General features: G+C 46.2%; 1 protein-coding gene across 1 annotated transcript; it reads right to left on the reverse strand.

Moving 5' to 3' along the window:
* Positions 1-609: 609 nt before the first annotated feature.
* LOC148142946 (uncharacterized) lies at positions 610-3,154 on the reverse strand. The gene is made up of 2 exons (XM_087973897.1): positions 3,063-3,154; positions 610-2,448 (listed from the first exon to the last, which is right to left on the reverse strand). The coding sequence occupies exon 2, from the start codon at positions 2,073-2,075 to the stop codon at positions 1,023-1,025; it is 1,053 nt and encodes a 350-aa protein (XP_087830023.1). The 5' UTR covers positions 2,076-2,448; positions 3,063-3,154; the 3' UTR covers positions 610-1,022.
* Positions 3,155-16,139: the final 12,985 nt, after the last annotated feature.

Raw genomic sequence — 16,139 nt, forward strand, 5'->3', positions numbered from 1 at the left:
TATTAGTGGCATGATACTGTGATTTTTGTAATAAAATATGTGTCCTATGATCCTGCTCTACAGCTACCTGATGAAGGAGCAGCGCTCCGAAAGTTAGTGCTTCCAAATAAACCAGTTGGACTATAACCTGGTGTTGTGTGATTTTTAACTTTATCCACCCCAGTCCAATGCTGGCATCTCCACATCATATCTCGTTAACACAGCCCACACCTTGGTGCTGCCAGTAAGCTTTACAATGCCGATGAAATGACGCACTCTACACTCCTGAAAAATTTACAATTTCTAACGATACTCATTCACTGATCCATCTGATACACGACATTGGAAACTTAGTGCAGGAGGCTGAAAGAAATGAGCAGCTTTAAAACAAAAACCTGTTGGAGCTCAAAGCTTTCAGAGTCTGAGCCCAGCAGTAAGTTCAGGTTACCTTTATTGTGATCCAACTTTGTGACAGCTCCAGATCACCTCAGCAAAAAGGTGTTGAAAAAGTAGCTGCTTTTTAACAGCTCAAGGTCAAAGCACAACCCCCCCCCCCCCCCCCCCTCCCCAATCACTTTCTTTACTATTGGTCACCACTGACTTGTCCCTTTGTAATTGGATCCTTGGTACAGCCTAAACCCGGAGGAAGTATTGCCTCACTCAGCGATTTCAACCCATACCCTGTCTCCAAGTAAGTTTCTCCCCGCCCAACTGCCGGGAGGGAAAGAAGTGGGGGGAAGCAGGTGGAGTCAACCACACTGCTGTCGGTCTGCAGTCACGTGTAGGCCAGACCAGGGAAAGGATGCAGCTGGGACGACGGAGTGAATTCTTTGCCACAACAGCAGTTTCCTTCCCTAAAAAGGACGTGACTGAATCAGAATGGGGCTTCCCCCCATCCTGCCCGATGGTTTCATTGTTAGATTCTGACCTCCAGATTTTTGACCGAATTCCAAATCCGCTGTCTGCTGCGGTGGGATTCAAACCTGGGAGTTCCAGAACTGGGTTGGTAGCCCAGTCCACAATGGCACTCGACAGTCGCTCCTTCAATCCCCCTGCGATGGCACGTGAACTCCTTGGTGCCTCCGCAGCGTGGCTGCCCGGGTAAAGCCCTTCCCACATTCAGGACAGCTGAAGGGCCTCTCCCCCGTGTGGACCCGCCGATGCTTCACCAGGGCAGAGGAATCGCTGAAGGCCTTCCCACATTCGGGACAGGGGAATGGTCTCTTCCCCGTGTGGACCCGCTGGTGCTTCAGCAGGGTGGAGGAATCGCTGAAGGCATTCCCGCACTTGGGACAGATGAAGGGCTTCTCCCCCGTGTTGACCCGCTGGTGCGTGCGCAAGTTGCCCATCTGAGTGAATCCCTTCCCACACTCAGGGCAGCAGAAAGGCTTCTCACCTATGTGGATCCGCTGGTGGATCAGCAGGACCGACGCCTGGGTAAAGCCCTTCCCACACTCGGGGCAGCTGAAGGGCCTCTCTCCTGTGTGGACCCGCTGGTGCTTCAGCAGGGAGGAGGAATTGCTGAAGATCTTGCCGCACTCTGTGCAGGGGAAAGGCCTCTCCTGCGTGTGGACCCACTTGTGGGTCTGCAGGGCAGAGGAATCGTTGAAGGCCTTCCCACACTCAGGGCAGCTGAAAGGCTTCTCCCCAGTGTGGACCCGCTGGTGCGTCCGCAGCTTGCCCTCCTGAGTGAATCCCTTCCTGCACTCGGAACAAGGGAATGGCCTCTCCCCAGTGTGGACCCGCCAGTGGGTCAGTAGGGTGGAGGAGGTGCTGAAGGCCTTCCCACACACAGTGCAGGAGAATGGCCTCTCCCCCGTGTGGACCCGCCTGTGGGTCTTCAGGTCAGAAGAATAGCTGAAGTCCTTCCCACAATCGGGGCAGCTGAAGGGCCTCTCCCCGGTGTGGACCCATTGGTGCCTCAGTAGGGCGGAGGAATTGCTGAAGGCCTTCCCACACCTGGGGCAGGTGAATGGCCTCTCTCCGGTGTGACTGCGCCAATGAATCTCCAGGGCAGATGGAGCACAGAAGCCTTTTCCGCAGTCGCCACACTTCCATGATTTCTCCACGGGGTGGGATTCCTCAGGTTTCTCCATGACCGAAGCTTCAGCTGTACACAAATGCGTGTAGAGCCCCGCCTCACCGTGAATTCCTCTTTCCAGGCTGTACAACTGTTTCTGGCTCCACGCTCAGTGCGCTGCCAACAGTAGGGTCACTCACCCAGTCCCACTGATGCTGAAAATGTACTCAAACAGGAACCAAAAAGCTTTGCTCCTTCTCACAGAATCACAGTCAAACATTGTTGCAGTCAGACATTGAAAACAAAGTGAGGACTGTAGTTACTGGACAGTCAGTGCTAGAAAAGCACAGCTGGTCAGACAGCATCTGAGGAGCAGGAGCGTCGACGTTTCAGGCATAAGCCCTTCATCTGTTAATTTTGAAACTTCCGTCCTCAGATCGCCAAATACTCTGTAAAAAGAGATTACAAAAGTCATCAGTGTCAGTCCAGGGTAGAAATTCAAAACAAGTATTTCTACTTTCTGTTCTTTAGTTATTCCACAAAATTGAAAGCACCATCTCGCTCTCTCTTTCTTGGTTCTCACACTAACGTCCCTGGGAAGTGGGGGGAAAGGAGACATCAAAGCATTAACACCGACACCATATGTTAGTAGAAAGCCAGAGTCATAGAGATACACAGCACAGAAACAGACCCTTCGATCAATCTCTTCCGTGCCAACCTGATACCCAAAATCAATCTAGTCCCATTTGTCAGTACTTGGCCCATATCCCTCTGAACCCTTCCTACTCAAACACCCATCCAGATGCCAGCATCCACCATTTCCTCTGGCAGCTCATTCCTTACACACATCACATTCTGCATGAAAAAGTTGCCCCTTAGGTCCCTTTTAAATCTTCCCCCCACCTTAAACCTATTACCTTCTGGTTCTGGACTCCCCCATCCCAAGGAAAAGCCCTTGTATATTTACCCTATTCATGCCCCTCATGCTTTTCTAGAAGTCTATAAGGTCACCCCTAAGTCTCTGGCGCGGGAGGGAAAACAGCCCCATCCCATCCCTCCTCACCCGGGTAATTAAGACACATTCCTGAGTTTGCAGAGTCTGCCCCCTCCCTGGAATCACTCCAGTTGCTCCAAGTGAACAGATTTTACCCGCACTCCCTCCCAGGAAGAAGAGTTGCCCAGAGGGAGGGAGTTTCACTCTGAAACGGACAGGGCCACTTCCGCGTTATGACGTCATAGATGAAGCGAGGGGGCGGGGAAAGGCCGACAACAGCTCTGCGCACTGCGCCTGCGCAGCCCTGCAGTTTGCAATTGGGTAATCCCTTCCTTTCAGAGAATTCCCAGAGTGTGGAAGCAGGCCACTCGGCCCAAGGAGTCCATACCGACCCTCCGAAGGGTAACCCACCTACACCCATCCCCCTATTGCCCTGACTAATGCACCTAACGTGCACATCCCTGAGCACTACAGATAATTTAGCTTGGCCAATCCAACCTAACCTGGATAAAGTTAAAAGTCAAACACCCAACAGGTTGATTTGGAAGGACTGGTGTTAACAGCGCTGCTCCTTCATCAGGTGGTTGTGGAGAATAAGATCATAAGGCACAGAATTCATGGAAAAACATTACAGTGTCCTGCCACTGAAATGATATATTGAACAGACCTGGATTAAGTCTTTCATCGTTTAGAATGGGTTGCAGGTATCAATAATCTGTAAATCCTAGAACTTCCTGTCAGTTACGTGTGTGCATGCATGCATGAGGGAGAGAGAAAGTCTCTTTCCGTGCTGTATATCTCTATGTCTGTATGATAACAAATGCTTTATTTATGTTGGTGTAAATATTGTTGTAAATCATAGCTGGGTACTAATAGTTAGATGTAAAGGAGAGAGTATCCCTCAAGTAGGCAGCTCATTGTATAAGAATCCTGGGAAATCTCTATTTCTGGTTTACTTCCTAAAGAACAAACATTTGGGGGTAGCATGGTGGCTCAGTGGTTAGTACTGCTACCTCACAGCAATAGGGACCTGGGTTTGATTCTGTGTGGAGTTTGCACATTCTACCCGGGTCTGAGTGGGTTTCCACCGAGTGCTCCTGTTTCCTCCCACAGTCCAAAGTTGCGCAGGTCAGGTGAATTCGTCATGCTAAATTGCCCATAATGTTAGGTGCATTAGATAGGGGTAAATGTAGGGGAATGGGTCTGGGTGGGTTACTCTTTGGAGGGTCAGTGTGGACTTTTTGGGTGGAAGGGCCTGTTTCCATACTATAGGAATCTAATCTAATTAAGCACCTATATATTTAACTTTGTTTCATTTTTCTTGTTTGATTCCATGCTATGACTACACTCTTGTGTCTGATTGGTTTGAGAGACTGGGAGATTGTGGGTTGGGTCTCAATTCACTGAATGTTTTATTGTTCCAGAAGGTGTAAAGGGGTAGGGGTAGGGGTAGGGGTGGGGGTGGGGTCAAAGCTTCAGCAGAAATCCAGCAGAGCTGAGAGCAGACCCACATTTTACTCTGTTGGAACAGGAAAATCAACAGAGGAGAGAGAAACCAGGATCTGAAATCCGAGCTGACACCAGATTACCCTGTGATCAGTGCTTTCATTAGCACCTCTCCCATTGTCTTACTTTCCCCCCTCATTGACTACCCCCCCTCAATTTTCAGGATCCAATCCTTGTCATTCTGAAGCCATGTCTCCATTAGGAGTCTCAGATCATAATTATTCTCTTCAATGTGTGCAGTCAATTCATTCGCTTTTGTTACAATGCAGCACACATTCAGACAAACCATTTTTAGTTTCCATTTTTGTGATCTTTAGAATCCAGTTTTGATTGCTGGTATATTTACTCTCCTTGTCCCTTTCTATCATTCTCTGATGTTAATTCTCCAGATCACGACATTGCTCACTGGCCTTGATTTGGATTGGCCGTGCTAAATTGCCCAGAGTGTCCAGGGATGTGCAGGTTCGGTGGGTTAGCCATGGGAAATGCAGGGTTATAGTTCCATAGTAATAGAAGCAGGAGAAGGCCATTGGCTCATCGAGCCTGCTCTGCCATTCATTAAGTTTGAACTTTATTGCTGGAACAGCACAGCAGGTCAGGCAGCATCCAGGGAACAGGAGATTCGACGTTTCGGGCACAGGCCCTTCTTCAGGAATGAGCAGAGAGTGTTCAGCAGGAGAAGATAAAAGGTAGGGAGGAGGGACTTGGAGGAGGGGAGTTGGAAATGTGATAGGTGGAAAGAGGTCAAGGTGAGGGTGATAGGTCGGAGTAGGGTGGAGGCGGAGAGGTCAAGAAGAAGACTGCAGGTCAGGAAGGCGGTGCCGGGCTGGAAGGATCCGGCTGAGACAAGGTGGGGGGAGGGGGGATGAAGAAACTGGTGAAGTCCAAGTTCATGCCCTGCGGTTGGAGGGTTCCCAGTCGGAAGATAAGACGCTCCTCCTCCGACCGTCGGGTTGTTGTGGTTTGGCGGTGGATGAGTCCAATGACCTGCATATCCTCGGTGGAGTGGGAGGGGGAGTTGAAATGCTGTGCCACAGGTTGGTTGGGTTGGTTCGTCCGGGTGGCCCAGAGGTGCTCCCTGAATCGCTCCGCAAGTAGGCGGCCTGTCTCCCCAATATAGAGGAGGCCACACCGGCTGCAGCGGATGCAGTAGATGATGTGGGTGGAGGTGCAGGTGAATCTGTGGCGGATATGGAAGTTTCCCTTGGGGCCTTGGAGAGAAGTGAGGGGGGAGGTGTGGGCGCAAGTGTTGCACCTCCTGCGGTTGCAAGGGAAGGTGCCGGGAGTGGTGGTTGGGTCGGTGGGGGGTGTGGATCTGACAAGGGAGTCGCGGAGGGAGTGGTCTCTACGGAAGGCTGATAGGGGAGGGGAGGGAAATATATCCTTGGTGCTGGGGTCCAAACAGACCCCAGCACCAAGGATATATTTCCCTCCCCTCCCCTATCAGCCTTCCGTAGAGACCACTCCCTCCGCGACTCCCTTGTCAGATCCACACCCCCCACCGACCCAACCACCACTCCCGGCACCTTCCCTTGCAACCGCAGGAGGTGCAACACTTGCGCCCACACCTCCCCCCTCACTTCTCTCCAAGGCCCCAAGGGAAACTTCCATATCCGCCACAGATTCACCTGCACCTCCACCCACATCATCTACTGCATCCGCTGCAGCCGGTGTGGCCTCCTCTATATTGGGGAGACAGGCCGCCTACTTGCGGAGCGATTCAGGGAGCACCTCTGGGCCACCCGGACGAACCAACCCAACCAACCTGTGGCACAGCATTTCAACTCCCCCTCCCACTCCACCGAGGATATGCAGGTCATTGGACTCATCCACCGCCAAACCACAACAACCCGACGGTCGGAGGAGGAGCGTCTTATCTTCCGACTGGGAACCCTCCAACCGCAGGGCATGAACTTGGACTTCACCAGTTTCTTCATCCCCCCTCCCCCCACCTTGTCTCAGCCGGATCCTTCCAGCCCGGCACCGCCTTCCTGACCTGCAGTCTTCTTCTTGACCTCTCCGCCTCCACCCTACTCCGACCTATCACCCTCACCTTGACCTCTTTCCACCTATCACATTTCCAACTCCCCTCCTCCAAGTCCCTCCTCCCTACCTTTTATCTTCTCCTGCTGAACACTCTCTGCTCATTCCTGAAGAAGGGCCTGTGCCCGAAACGTCGAATCTCCTGTTCCCTGGATGCTGCCTGACCTGCTGTGCTGTTCCAGCAATAAAGTTTCAACTTTGATCTCCAGCATCTGCAGACCTCACTTTCTCCTGCCATTCATTAAGCTCATGACTGACCTATCCATCGTCTCAGCTACTCCTACCTCCATTGTCCCAACTCCCCTTAATTCCCCTACCATTGCAAAAACCCATCCAACTGTGTCTTGAATATACTTAATGAAGCTGCCTCTCCTGATTCCTTGGCAGAAAATTCCATAGATTCACTACGCTCCAGGAAAAGCAGTTCCTCCTCATCTCTGTCCTAAATCTATTCCCCCTATTGAGTCCGAGTCTCATCTACCAGCAGAAATGACTGATAGGGTAGGGCTTCATCCCCACAGTTCAATGAATTCTCACTTTCCAAGATGTATTCACTCATTCAGTTGCTGTCTCACAAATAAAAGATTTAATTGCAACTTCTTCTGTTCCCAGACAAGGCAAAACATCTTTGAAAGCTGCTCTGAAAGTCCAGTCTTCACAACCACACATCTGCTTTCACCGAAGATGATTAGAGTCATAAGCACAGAAACAGACTCTTCAACCCAACTCATTTGTGCCAACAAATCCTAAATTAATCTAAATCATTTGCCAGCATTTGGCCCATATCCCCCTAAACTCTTCCACTTCATATTCCCATCCAGATGCCTTTGAAATTTTGTAGTAATTGTATCAGACTCCATCACCCTCTGTGAAAACGTTGCTCCTCTGGTCCCTTTTAAATCATTCCCTCTCACCGCAAACATATGCCGTCTAGTTTTGGACTCCCCTATCCTGGGTACTCATCCTATCCTGCCCCTTATAAACATCTATAAAGTCACCCCTCAACCTCCAGTGCTCCACGGAAAATTTTCACCGGCCTATTTAACCTCTTTCTGTGTCTTAAACACTCCAACTCTGGCAACAGCCTTGAAAAACCTTTCTGAACCCTTTCAAGGTTTCACAACATCTTTCCTGTAGCAGGGAGACCAGAACTGAATACAGTATTCTAAAAGTGGCCTAACCAATGTCCTGTACAGCCACTCCATGACTTCATAAGACTCACTTTCAAGGAACCATGAACCTGCACTCCAAGATCTCTGTTTTGTGACACTCCCCTTCACTGTGCCAGTCCTGCCTGGATTGCTTGACCAAAATGCAACACCTCATATTTCTCTAAATTAAACTCCATCTGCCACTCCTCGGTCCATTGGCCCATCCGATCAATTCTAATTTACAGCAAACTCTTTTTCCTCTCTTATTCCCTGGAAGCTGAAAATCTCCATCTCACACACTCTCCCTCCATTCTCACTTTGCTGAACCTAATCCCTGCTGTACCTCATTCTGAAGGGTCTGGTTCATGCTGATTAACAGGTGGCACAAAGCTAGTTCCTTTTTTGACTAAAAGCTTTTCCCTGGCTCAAGGAGACTCTGTCCATGACTTTTTCAGAGAGGTAATAAACCGGCCGAGTTCTGATCAGTCTGGTTTGAACGTGGATGAAACGGATTTTGAAAGGCCTTTTGTTTTTATGTAAACAGGTGTGACTTCAGGCCAAATTGGTCATGTTTTAGAAGTGACCTGTATGAAGAAAGGGGAGTGAGCTGAGCAGTTTTAGTTCAGTATTGAACTGGTTGGCAGTTCAACAGGGAGCTATGCGGAAACTCTCTCTCTTTTCCGCCTCTCAACTTCAACCTATAAGCATGTGTTCCATTTATACTGGTTTTCAAAGGGAGTTGGCTTATTGGGACTGTTGTGCATATTCAGAACAGCATAACTGAGTCTAGTTGGATAGGCTGAGTTCTGTAGGGGTTATTTATTCTGATCTTTATGTTTCATTGTGTAATTTTGTGAATAAATTTTTGTCTGTTTTAAAATCTAGTAGTCAACCGAGCTAACTTACTCCAGGTAATTTTCACTGTGCACTTACCAAATCAAATTGCAAAGTTAAGGTCTGGGGCTGCCTGCTTAAGAATGTTTTGAGTGGTCTGGCTTAGTCCATAACACAGGCCCACACTCTCACTCAGGGGAGATATAATTGAAACATACAGAACATTGAAAGGCCTAAACAAAGTGGGCATTGGGAAGATGTTTCCATTGGTGGGAGAGACCAGAGACTAGAAAAGGGAAGACCTTTTAGAAGGGAGATAAAGGAGAAACTTTTCAGCCAGAGAGTGGTGAATCTGTGGAATTTATTGCAACATGAGGCTAGGTCACTGAGGGTATTTAAAACTGAGATAGATAGGTTCTTGAGTATCAAGGGGATCAAGGGTTACGGGGAGGAAGTGGGAGAATGAGGTTGAGAAACTTATCAACCACGGTGTGTGGTATGAGCAGACTTGATGGGTTGAATGGCCTAATTTCTGCTCCTATGTTTTATGGTCTCTTGCTGTCTTGGACACAGTGTGAGAGAATTGGGAGCAGGAGTAGCCATTTGGTCTTTTGAGCATGCACCAGCACTGAACAGATCATAACTGGATATGAATATACCGACATCTAAGTGGATAGGCTGGGACTTGTTTCACCGGAGCACAGGAAGTTGAGAAGTTTATAAAACCAAGAGGGTTGTCAATGAGGTGAGTGGCTGGTGCGGTTTCCTTCAGATGGGGGTTTCAAGATTAGGGAGCAAACTTTTAAGGAGAGAGGAGAAAGATTTTAAAAAGACATGAGGAACACCTTTTTTTGAAAGAGAGTAGTTTGTGTGTGAAATCAATGTCCTAAGGAAGTGGTGGATATAGGTACAGTAACAACATTTAAAAGACATTTGGATAAGTACATGAGTAGGAAAGGTTCAGAGGGATATGGGCCAAACTACATGGGACTAGTTTAGTTTGTGAATATATTCAGCATGGACTAGTTGGGCTGAAGTGTCTGTTTCTGTGCTGTATGACTCTGTAACTGTTCTGTACTGGTCTTAAAACCATTATTTTTGCCTTCCCCCATCACCATCCACTTTTTTGTTGTTCAGAAATCAGATGAACGCAGGCTTGAATATATTCAATGGCTGCCTGATCACAGAAAGCAATCCCAACTTCTGAACTCTTGCTAATATACCACTTGCCTTGCTGATTGCCAGTCTGACAACTGGCAGTGACTGGTGTGGAAGGATGTTGACGCCCCTTTGTACATCCACACATCATTCCTGACAAAGGGCTCGTGTCCAAATCACCAACAATCCTGGTCCTCGGATACTGTTTGACCTGCTGTGCTTTTCCAGCACCACACTTTTCGACTCTAATCTCCAGCATGTGCAGTCCTCACTTTGTCCACATCCCACTATATCACCATTTAAACAATGCACCTTTTTTTCTGCATTTTCTTCCACAGCAAAGGCAAAATCATCACATTGTGGTAATGCGTTTGCCAATGAGGACACAGACCTGAACCAACGCTTGCAGAGTCTGTTCCCCCAACCCCCGATTCACCCCATTTCCTTTCAGTTGCTGCAAGTCAACAACTGAAGCTCAGAATTTAGAAAAGAGAGTGCGGTACTCACAGATGTTGGACAGAGGAAGGAAGTTGCAATCGAGGGTGAAGTTCAATCTTGATTCAGAGAGAGAGGAGCAACAACAGCAACTTCCGAAACTCATGCTCCAACTTCCGCATTCAGACAATAGGGGCGCTCTGATTGGCAGGAGGACCAGTCTCTTTCCGGTCCTCCAGTGCTTCCTATTGGTCCATCAAAACAAAGGGCGCGAGCCGCGTGCGCGGACAGCGAGCAGCTGGCGCAGTTTTCTTGCTGGCTCCGAGGAGCATGCGCAGTGCTTGCTGCCACAGAGACGCTGGAGACCCTGGGAGGTGGTATTAGTGACAGATTTGAAGTGTCCAATTGCCAATAGGAGAAAAAAGGCTGGAGCCACTTTCTTTTCCCCATCTGTGGCTCGACTTCTTAGTCCTTTTGCATTTGTTTGGCTGCTCAACTTTTGTATATCTTTTCCCCAGGGTCGGGGTCCTAAACGAGAGGGCATAGGTGTAGGGTAAGTGGGGAAAGATTTGAGAGAAAAACAGTGTGAAAGTTAACTGGCCTTAAGAATTGCCCTCTCTTACACCCCAACAAAAATAGATTGTTCACAGCCTATTGGATCACTCAGTGGGAAGAATGTTGTGAAACTTGAAAGGGTTGAGAAACGACTTGTAAGGATGTTGTTAGTGTGAGAAACAAAAGCTCACTCACTTTAATAATTTCAGTCCGAGACAAATATCTGAATCCGCCATTTATTTATACACCTATAGGTGGGTGCCCTGTCTCATTACCAGGTAAGGTAATGACAAAATGCACACTAAATCCAACAAACTCTCGAAATTTATACAGTTTGAATCCCCATATTTTTCCTTATTCCATTGTCTGTTCCCTGCTTCGCTTACGTCACTCATTTCCTTCAGACTGATCCCACAACTTCTGTTTATCCTGTTTTGTCCGTGACAAACTCTTATCTCTGACTCCCATAAGGGTGTTTGACGTCAGTCTATTATAGATTATTGATTAGGCATATCTTTTCTTCTATCAGCATCTATTTCCATCCAGAGGCCACTTTGACCTCTTTGATTAGGGTTTGTTCCTGTGTCCCCGTGTAAGGGGGAAACAGATGCTTTCCTGTTTGCCCATATATCCACCATTGTTCTGTAATCCCGTCTCATGCTTTCTTTTTGCTGAATATGTATTTTCTCATTCCTATTCTGTATCAGAATTTATACTTGCAGAAATAACATTAATTTATTTATATCCCACAATTTCCCCTTTTTCTTTTCATTACAATCTGTTATCTTCTGCATTTTTGTCTCTTTCTTTTTTAAACATTGTTCCCAAAATTCGCAAGCATCATTTCAGAGATTTCATCCATCTTAGTCTCACTCATCTCCTTATTATTTAGTTGATAAAGTTCCTCTGTCAAATGTCCCCTCAGGGGCATTCGTTTCACCAAGGCTGTTTCAATCAGCCTCTGGGTGAGCCCTCGTATACAGGGTATGACACAACAGCCAATGGCCACCAATACCCCGACTACTACTATCAGGGAAGTAAGGATGGAAACCACCACCCCCTTTCTCTGCTAAAATCATATCAAGGGCTATTCTGTTTTCCTATGCCATCCTACTTGTCGCATCAAGCTGTTCTGATATTCCTTTAACCGCCTCTCTTGTATAATTTATAAATCGCTGTTGATTATAAAAAATGTAATTTATCCAATCTACATTTTTATTAATTGTTGCCCACCAAAAGAGAGCTGACTCAAAGCCTGCTGCAATCTGGTTACGAGCTTTGAATTCAGGTACTCCCCTAGGGACTCCTACCGAATCAAGATAAATCCTGTCATCAAAAGAATTATCTAACAGTAATCTCTTACCCCTTCCCTTTTTCCCTACTATCTTTTCCTTCTCAAATGCCAGGGTAAATGGAATTGCCAATTGTACAATTGCACATATCCCTCTCCAATCCGGAGGTAGGGTGGGTCTCAATATTTCTCCTCCACAGTACCACCACAGATCCGCTCGGGGAACCTTTAATGCTGAGTAGTTCCCTCCCTTCTCCGTTTCGGTAACATTCTTAATCTCTGGACATAATTTCAGCTCCCCCAAATCTCTCGACCGATTTGTACCTCGCCTGTGCACACATGACGTGTGATTTCCAACTGCGGCGGAAAATGTGGGGGGAACTTTTGCATCTTTCTCCTCCAAGGGAGGGAACATCAGAGATAGGGAGGTACAATTCCCATCATTCCATGCAGTCTCATCCTGGTACAGGGCTATCATACATTTCATGCACTTCCTGTCTTGCTTCCACCCGAGCGGAAAGGGAACCACCTGGGCCACTGGCCTACCGGAGGCACATGCATAACAATTGCTTTTGTTCAGACTTTTTACAGTATACTTTACCCATTCAACCCAGGCATTTGTATCCCCGTACCCAGTCTCTATCTCGATGGTCTGTTTCAAATCCTTTACCTCTATAATTTTTACTACTTTAGGATCATCGGGAGGGGTGAAGGGTTGTATCTCATTACCCAGTAATTCTACCTATTTTTCCCTGTCCTATGCTAATTCGAAAACAACAGCCCACAAACTCCTTCCTATTTGCTTTCATTTCAATCCCAAATGTTTCATTTAATTGTACCTCATAAGTGCCACCTCCCAAAACCGCTCCGTGCCATGTGGTTTTTCTTATCGTTAAATATATGGGGTTACAGTTTTTATTGGGACAATCGCGTGCTGGTCGGAAGGGGGCCCGGTGTATTGTGACAAGACCATTATACCAGGTACCATCCCCGAGGCCATCCCCATAGGACTTAAGATGTATCTCTGAGTTGCGGTATTGTCTCTGATTAGCTACATTCCCACAATTTACTAAGCTACATATATCAGTGTCTATTACTTGTGGATTATCAGACTCAGGAACCATTAATAATACATATGAAAATGATATGTGACAAAATCCTAATACCAAGAGGGCTAGCATCATAACTCTAAGCATTCCCAGTATTCTGATCATTATGCTAAAATACAAAAAGGCTTAATATACAATCTTACAGAAATAATCCCGCGCCCGCATCGCCACTGTATAGTCAATTACTCAAAGTCTCTTTAGTCTGAGTTTCAGCGGGTCTTGCGTTGATTCGGCTGTCCAGACTTCTTCCTCAACTGGAGGGTCCACTGGCCCTTTGATCCGAATGTAGTGAGTCCAGCCTTTCTCCACCGTCCTTATTGCCGTTTCGGTAGTCAAAAGAGCCTGGTACGGCCCTTCCCAGTCTGGCTGCAGCTTAGTCTCTGTCCATGATTTTATTAAGACCCAATCTCCTGGCCGGATGGGATGAACAGCAAATTCAAGGGGCGGAGTCTGTGCCAATAGACCCTGTTTTCTGAGGAAAGATAAAGAGGAGGACAAGCCCAGTATATACTTCTTTAAAAACAAATCTTTAGTTTCGGGAATTGGCAATTCTCCCTGTGTTCCCAGATAAGGTAATTCAAATAAGATTTCATAGGGGGATAGTCCCAAATCTTTCCTCCGCCAAGGGACAAGCCCAAAAGGCATCCTTTAAATCTATCACACTAAACCATTTGTGATCATGAGGGATCTTACTTAATAACGTGTAGGGGTTTGGCACCACTGGGTGCCTGATCTGTACTATTCGATTTAATGTTCTCAAATCCTGCACCAATCGATAAGTTCCATCAGATTTCCGCACTGGTAGAATTGGGGTATTATAAGGAGACATACATGGCTCCAACAAACTATCTCTAATCAGTCCCTCAATTACTGGCTGCAGTCCCCGTTTACCTTCTATGGAAATAGGGTTTTGTCGTTCACAGACAACGTCCCCTTTCCGTTTAAATTTATTAAAAGGGGAGGGATCTGTAGTTTTCCACGATTCCCTTCTCTAGCCCATACAATAGGGTCTATCTCTCTCTCTGCATCCTCTGTCAATATTGCCAGTTGTACAACTAATTCTTCTTCCTGAATTCCAATCTCCAGTCCTAAAAGGATAATTAAATCTCTCCCCAGTAAGTTACTTCCTCTATCAGGGATATACAGCAGTTCCCCTGTGATCCTATCCTTAGGACCTTCTATCATCATAGGTTCAAATACTGGAACAGTAAATCCTTCCCCTTTCACCCCCGAAACAGTAATTGACCGTGTAAACATTTCTACTTTCTTTGGTTTAAAATTCGGCGATGTCCGTGCTGCCCCGTATCTACTAGGGAGATTACCTCCTCCCTACACGGTCCCACCTTCAAGTTTATCAAGGGTTCCTGGTGGGCCCCTGAGGGCAGGAACCCCTGACACCCCTATTCTTCATCAAAATTCATAAGCGGAATTGCCTTTTCTTCCCTTTGTAGATCAGGATACTCCCGCTTAAAATGCCCTATCTTTCCACAATAATACCATCCTGCCTGTAGCGACTTCCATCTCTGCCCCTGTCGCTCAAACCCTCTATCAAATGTTCCCCCTTGTCCTCTCCCTCTTTACAAACACTTTCTGTGCCTCTCTCAACAATTCATCTAATGGTTTTTCACTCCATCCTTCTATCTTCTGTATCTTTCTCTGTATGTCTGGCCATGCTCTTGTCACAAAACGTACTTTCAAAAGACCCTGTGCCACTGGGTCCTCAGGGTTCATTCCAGAGTATTTCCGCATTGAGTCCCTTAATCTTTGCAAGAAAGCTGAGGGAGTCTCATCTTTCTCCTGTCTAATTTCAAAGGCTTTAATCAAAATCTGTGACTTCGGAACTGCCTCCCTTATTCCTTTTAGAATCAGGTCTTTCAATTCCCTCATTTCTTCTCTATGCTCCGGGTTTTGGTTTTCCCACTGGGGGTCTCTGAGGGGAAACTTCATCTCTCCCTGTCCAGCTCCAATCGGGTGTTCCCTGTCCCATATTTTAATGGCAGTTCCTCGTACAAGTCCCCTTTCCTCCCCAGTAAATAATATATTCAAAATAGACATTAATTCAGCCCAGGTATACAGACTGGGCCCCAAAAAATTGATCAATTTGTTCAGACAACCCCACTGGATCCTCAACCAGGACCTCCATTTCCTTTTTAAATGTTCTGACCTCCCCACTGGTGAGGGGGCACTTACAAACCCAATCTCTTTGTCCCCTATGGGTACCTCCCAAAGGGGATAAGTCGTTACGTTTTTCCCCTTTTCTTTTTTTTTAAAGAAATATTGCAATATTTCTAGCTCCCCATAACTTCAAACACCAATTCATCAATTCATGCTTGACTAACCTTCAAAGCCTGTTCCTAACTTATAAATATATTTATATATATTTACATATATTTACGTTCATTTCTTCAGTATTTAATAGTTAAAATGCAAAATGCATACAGTTCCCAATTTTGCAATTCACTGTAATTACCCAGTTTTAGTCCTTTAATTTAGATCCAGAATTAGTTTCCTTAAATAGTCCTGACCAATCATTGCTCAATTACAATACTATAAGTCGTAAAATAATCAGAACTTGCCTTAAAAGAATTTGTCTACTCAAGCTTTTTTTAAAAAAAAAACTTCTAATGCATGAACAATGGCTGAATCCAAGGTCACAGATATTAACTATAGAATTTTGCTTTTACTACAATCTAATGTTGAACTGAAACTTCAACTGTCCCCCATAAATCGCTTTTATGTAAAGATAAAAGAGATTAGTTAGAAACTGATAGTAAGGCAGTCATGATCTGTAAAAAGAACAGAAGTTATCTTTCCTTTTTTTTTTCTTCATAATCACAATAGAATCCTTAACCTTAAAAGAAATCATGTTAAATTTCCATAACAAAAATCAGATTCAAAACAGTCCTGGAACTCAAGCTCCAGGGAATAAAACACAAACATTCAATCACCAACAAACAAATGTTCACTCAAACCAAATCACAAAGGGTTAAACTTCCTACCAGCTATACAGCTCTTTTCATTCTCTCACTCTCTCACACATTGACATATAAACTCAGATATTCAC

The sequence above is a fragment of the Chiloscyllium plagiosum genome, unplaced genomic scaffold (assembly GCF_037043375.1).
Source record: "Chiloscyllium plagiosum isolate Xiang-an unplaced genomic scaffold, Cpla_swu_hap1 HiC_scaffold_27, whole genome shotgun sequence".
Taxonomy (NCBI): domain Eukaryota; kingdom Metazoa; phylum Chordata; class Chondrichthyes; order Orectolobiformes; family Hemiscylliidae; genus Chiloscyllium; species Chiloscyllium plagiosum.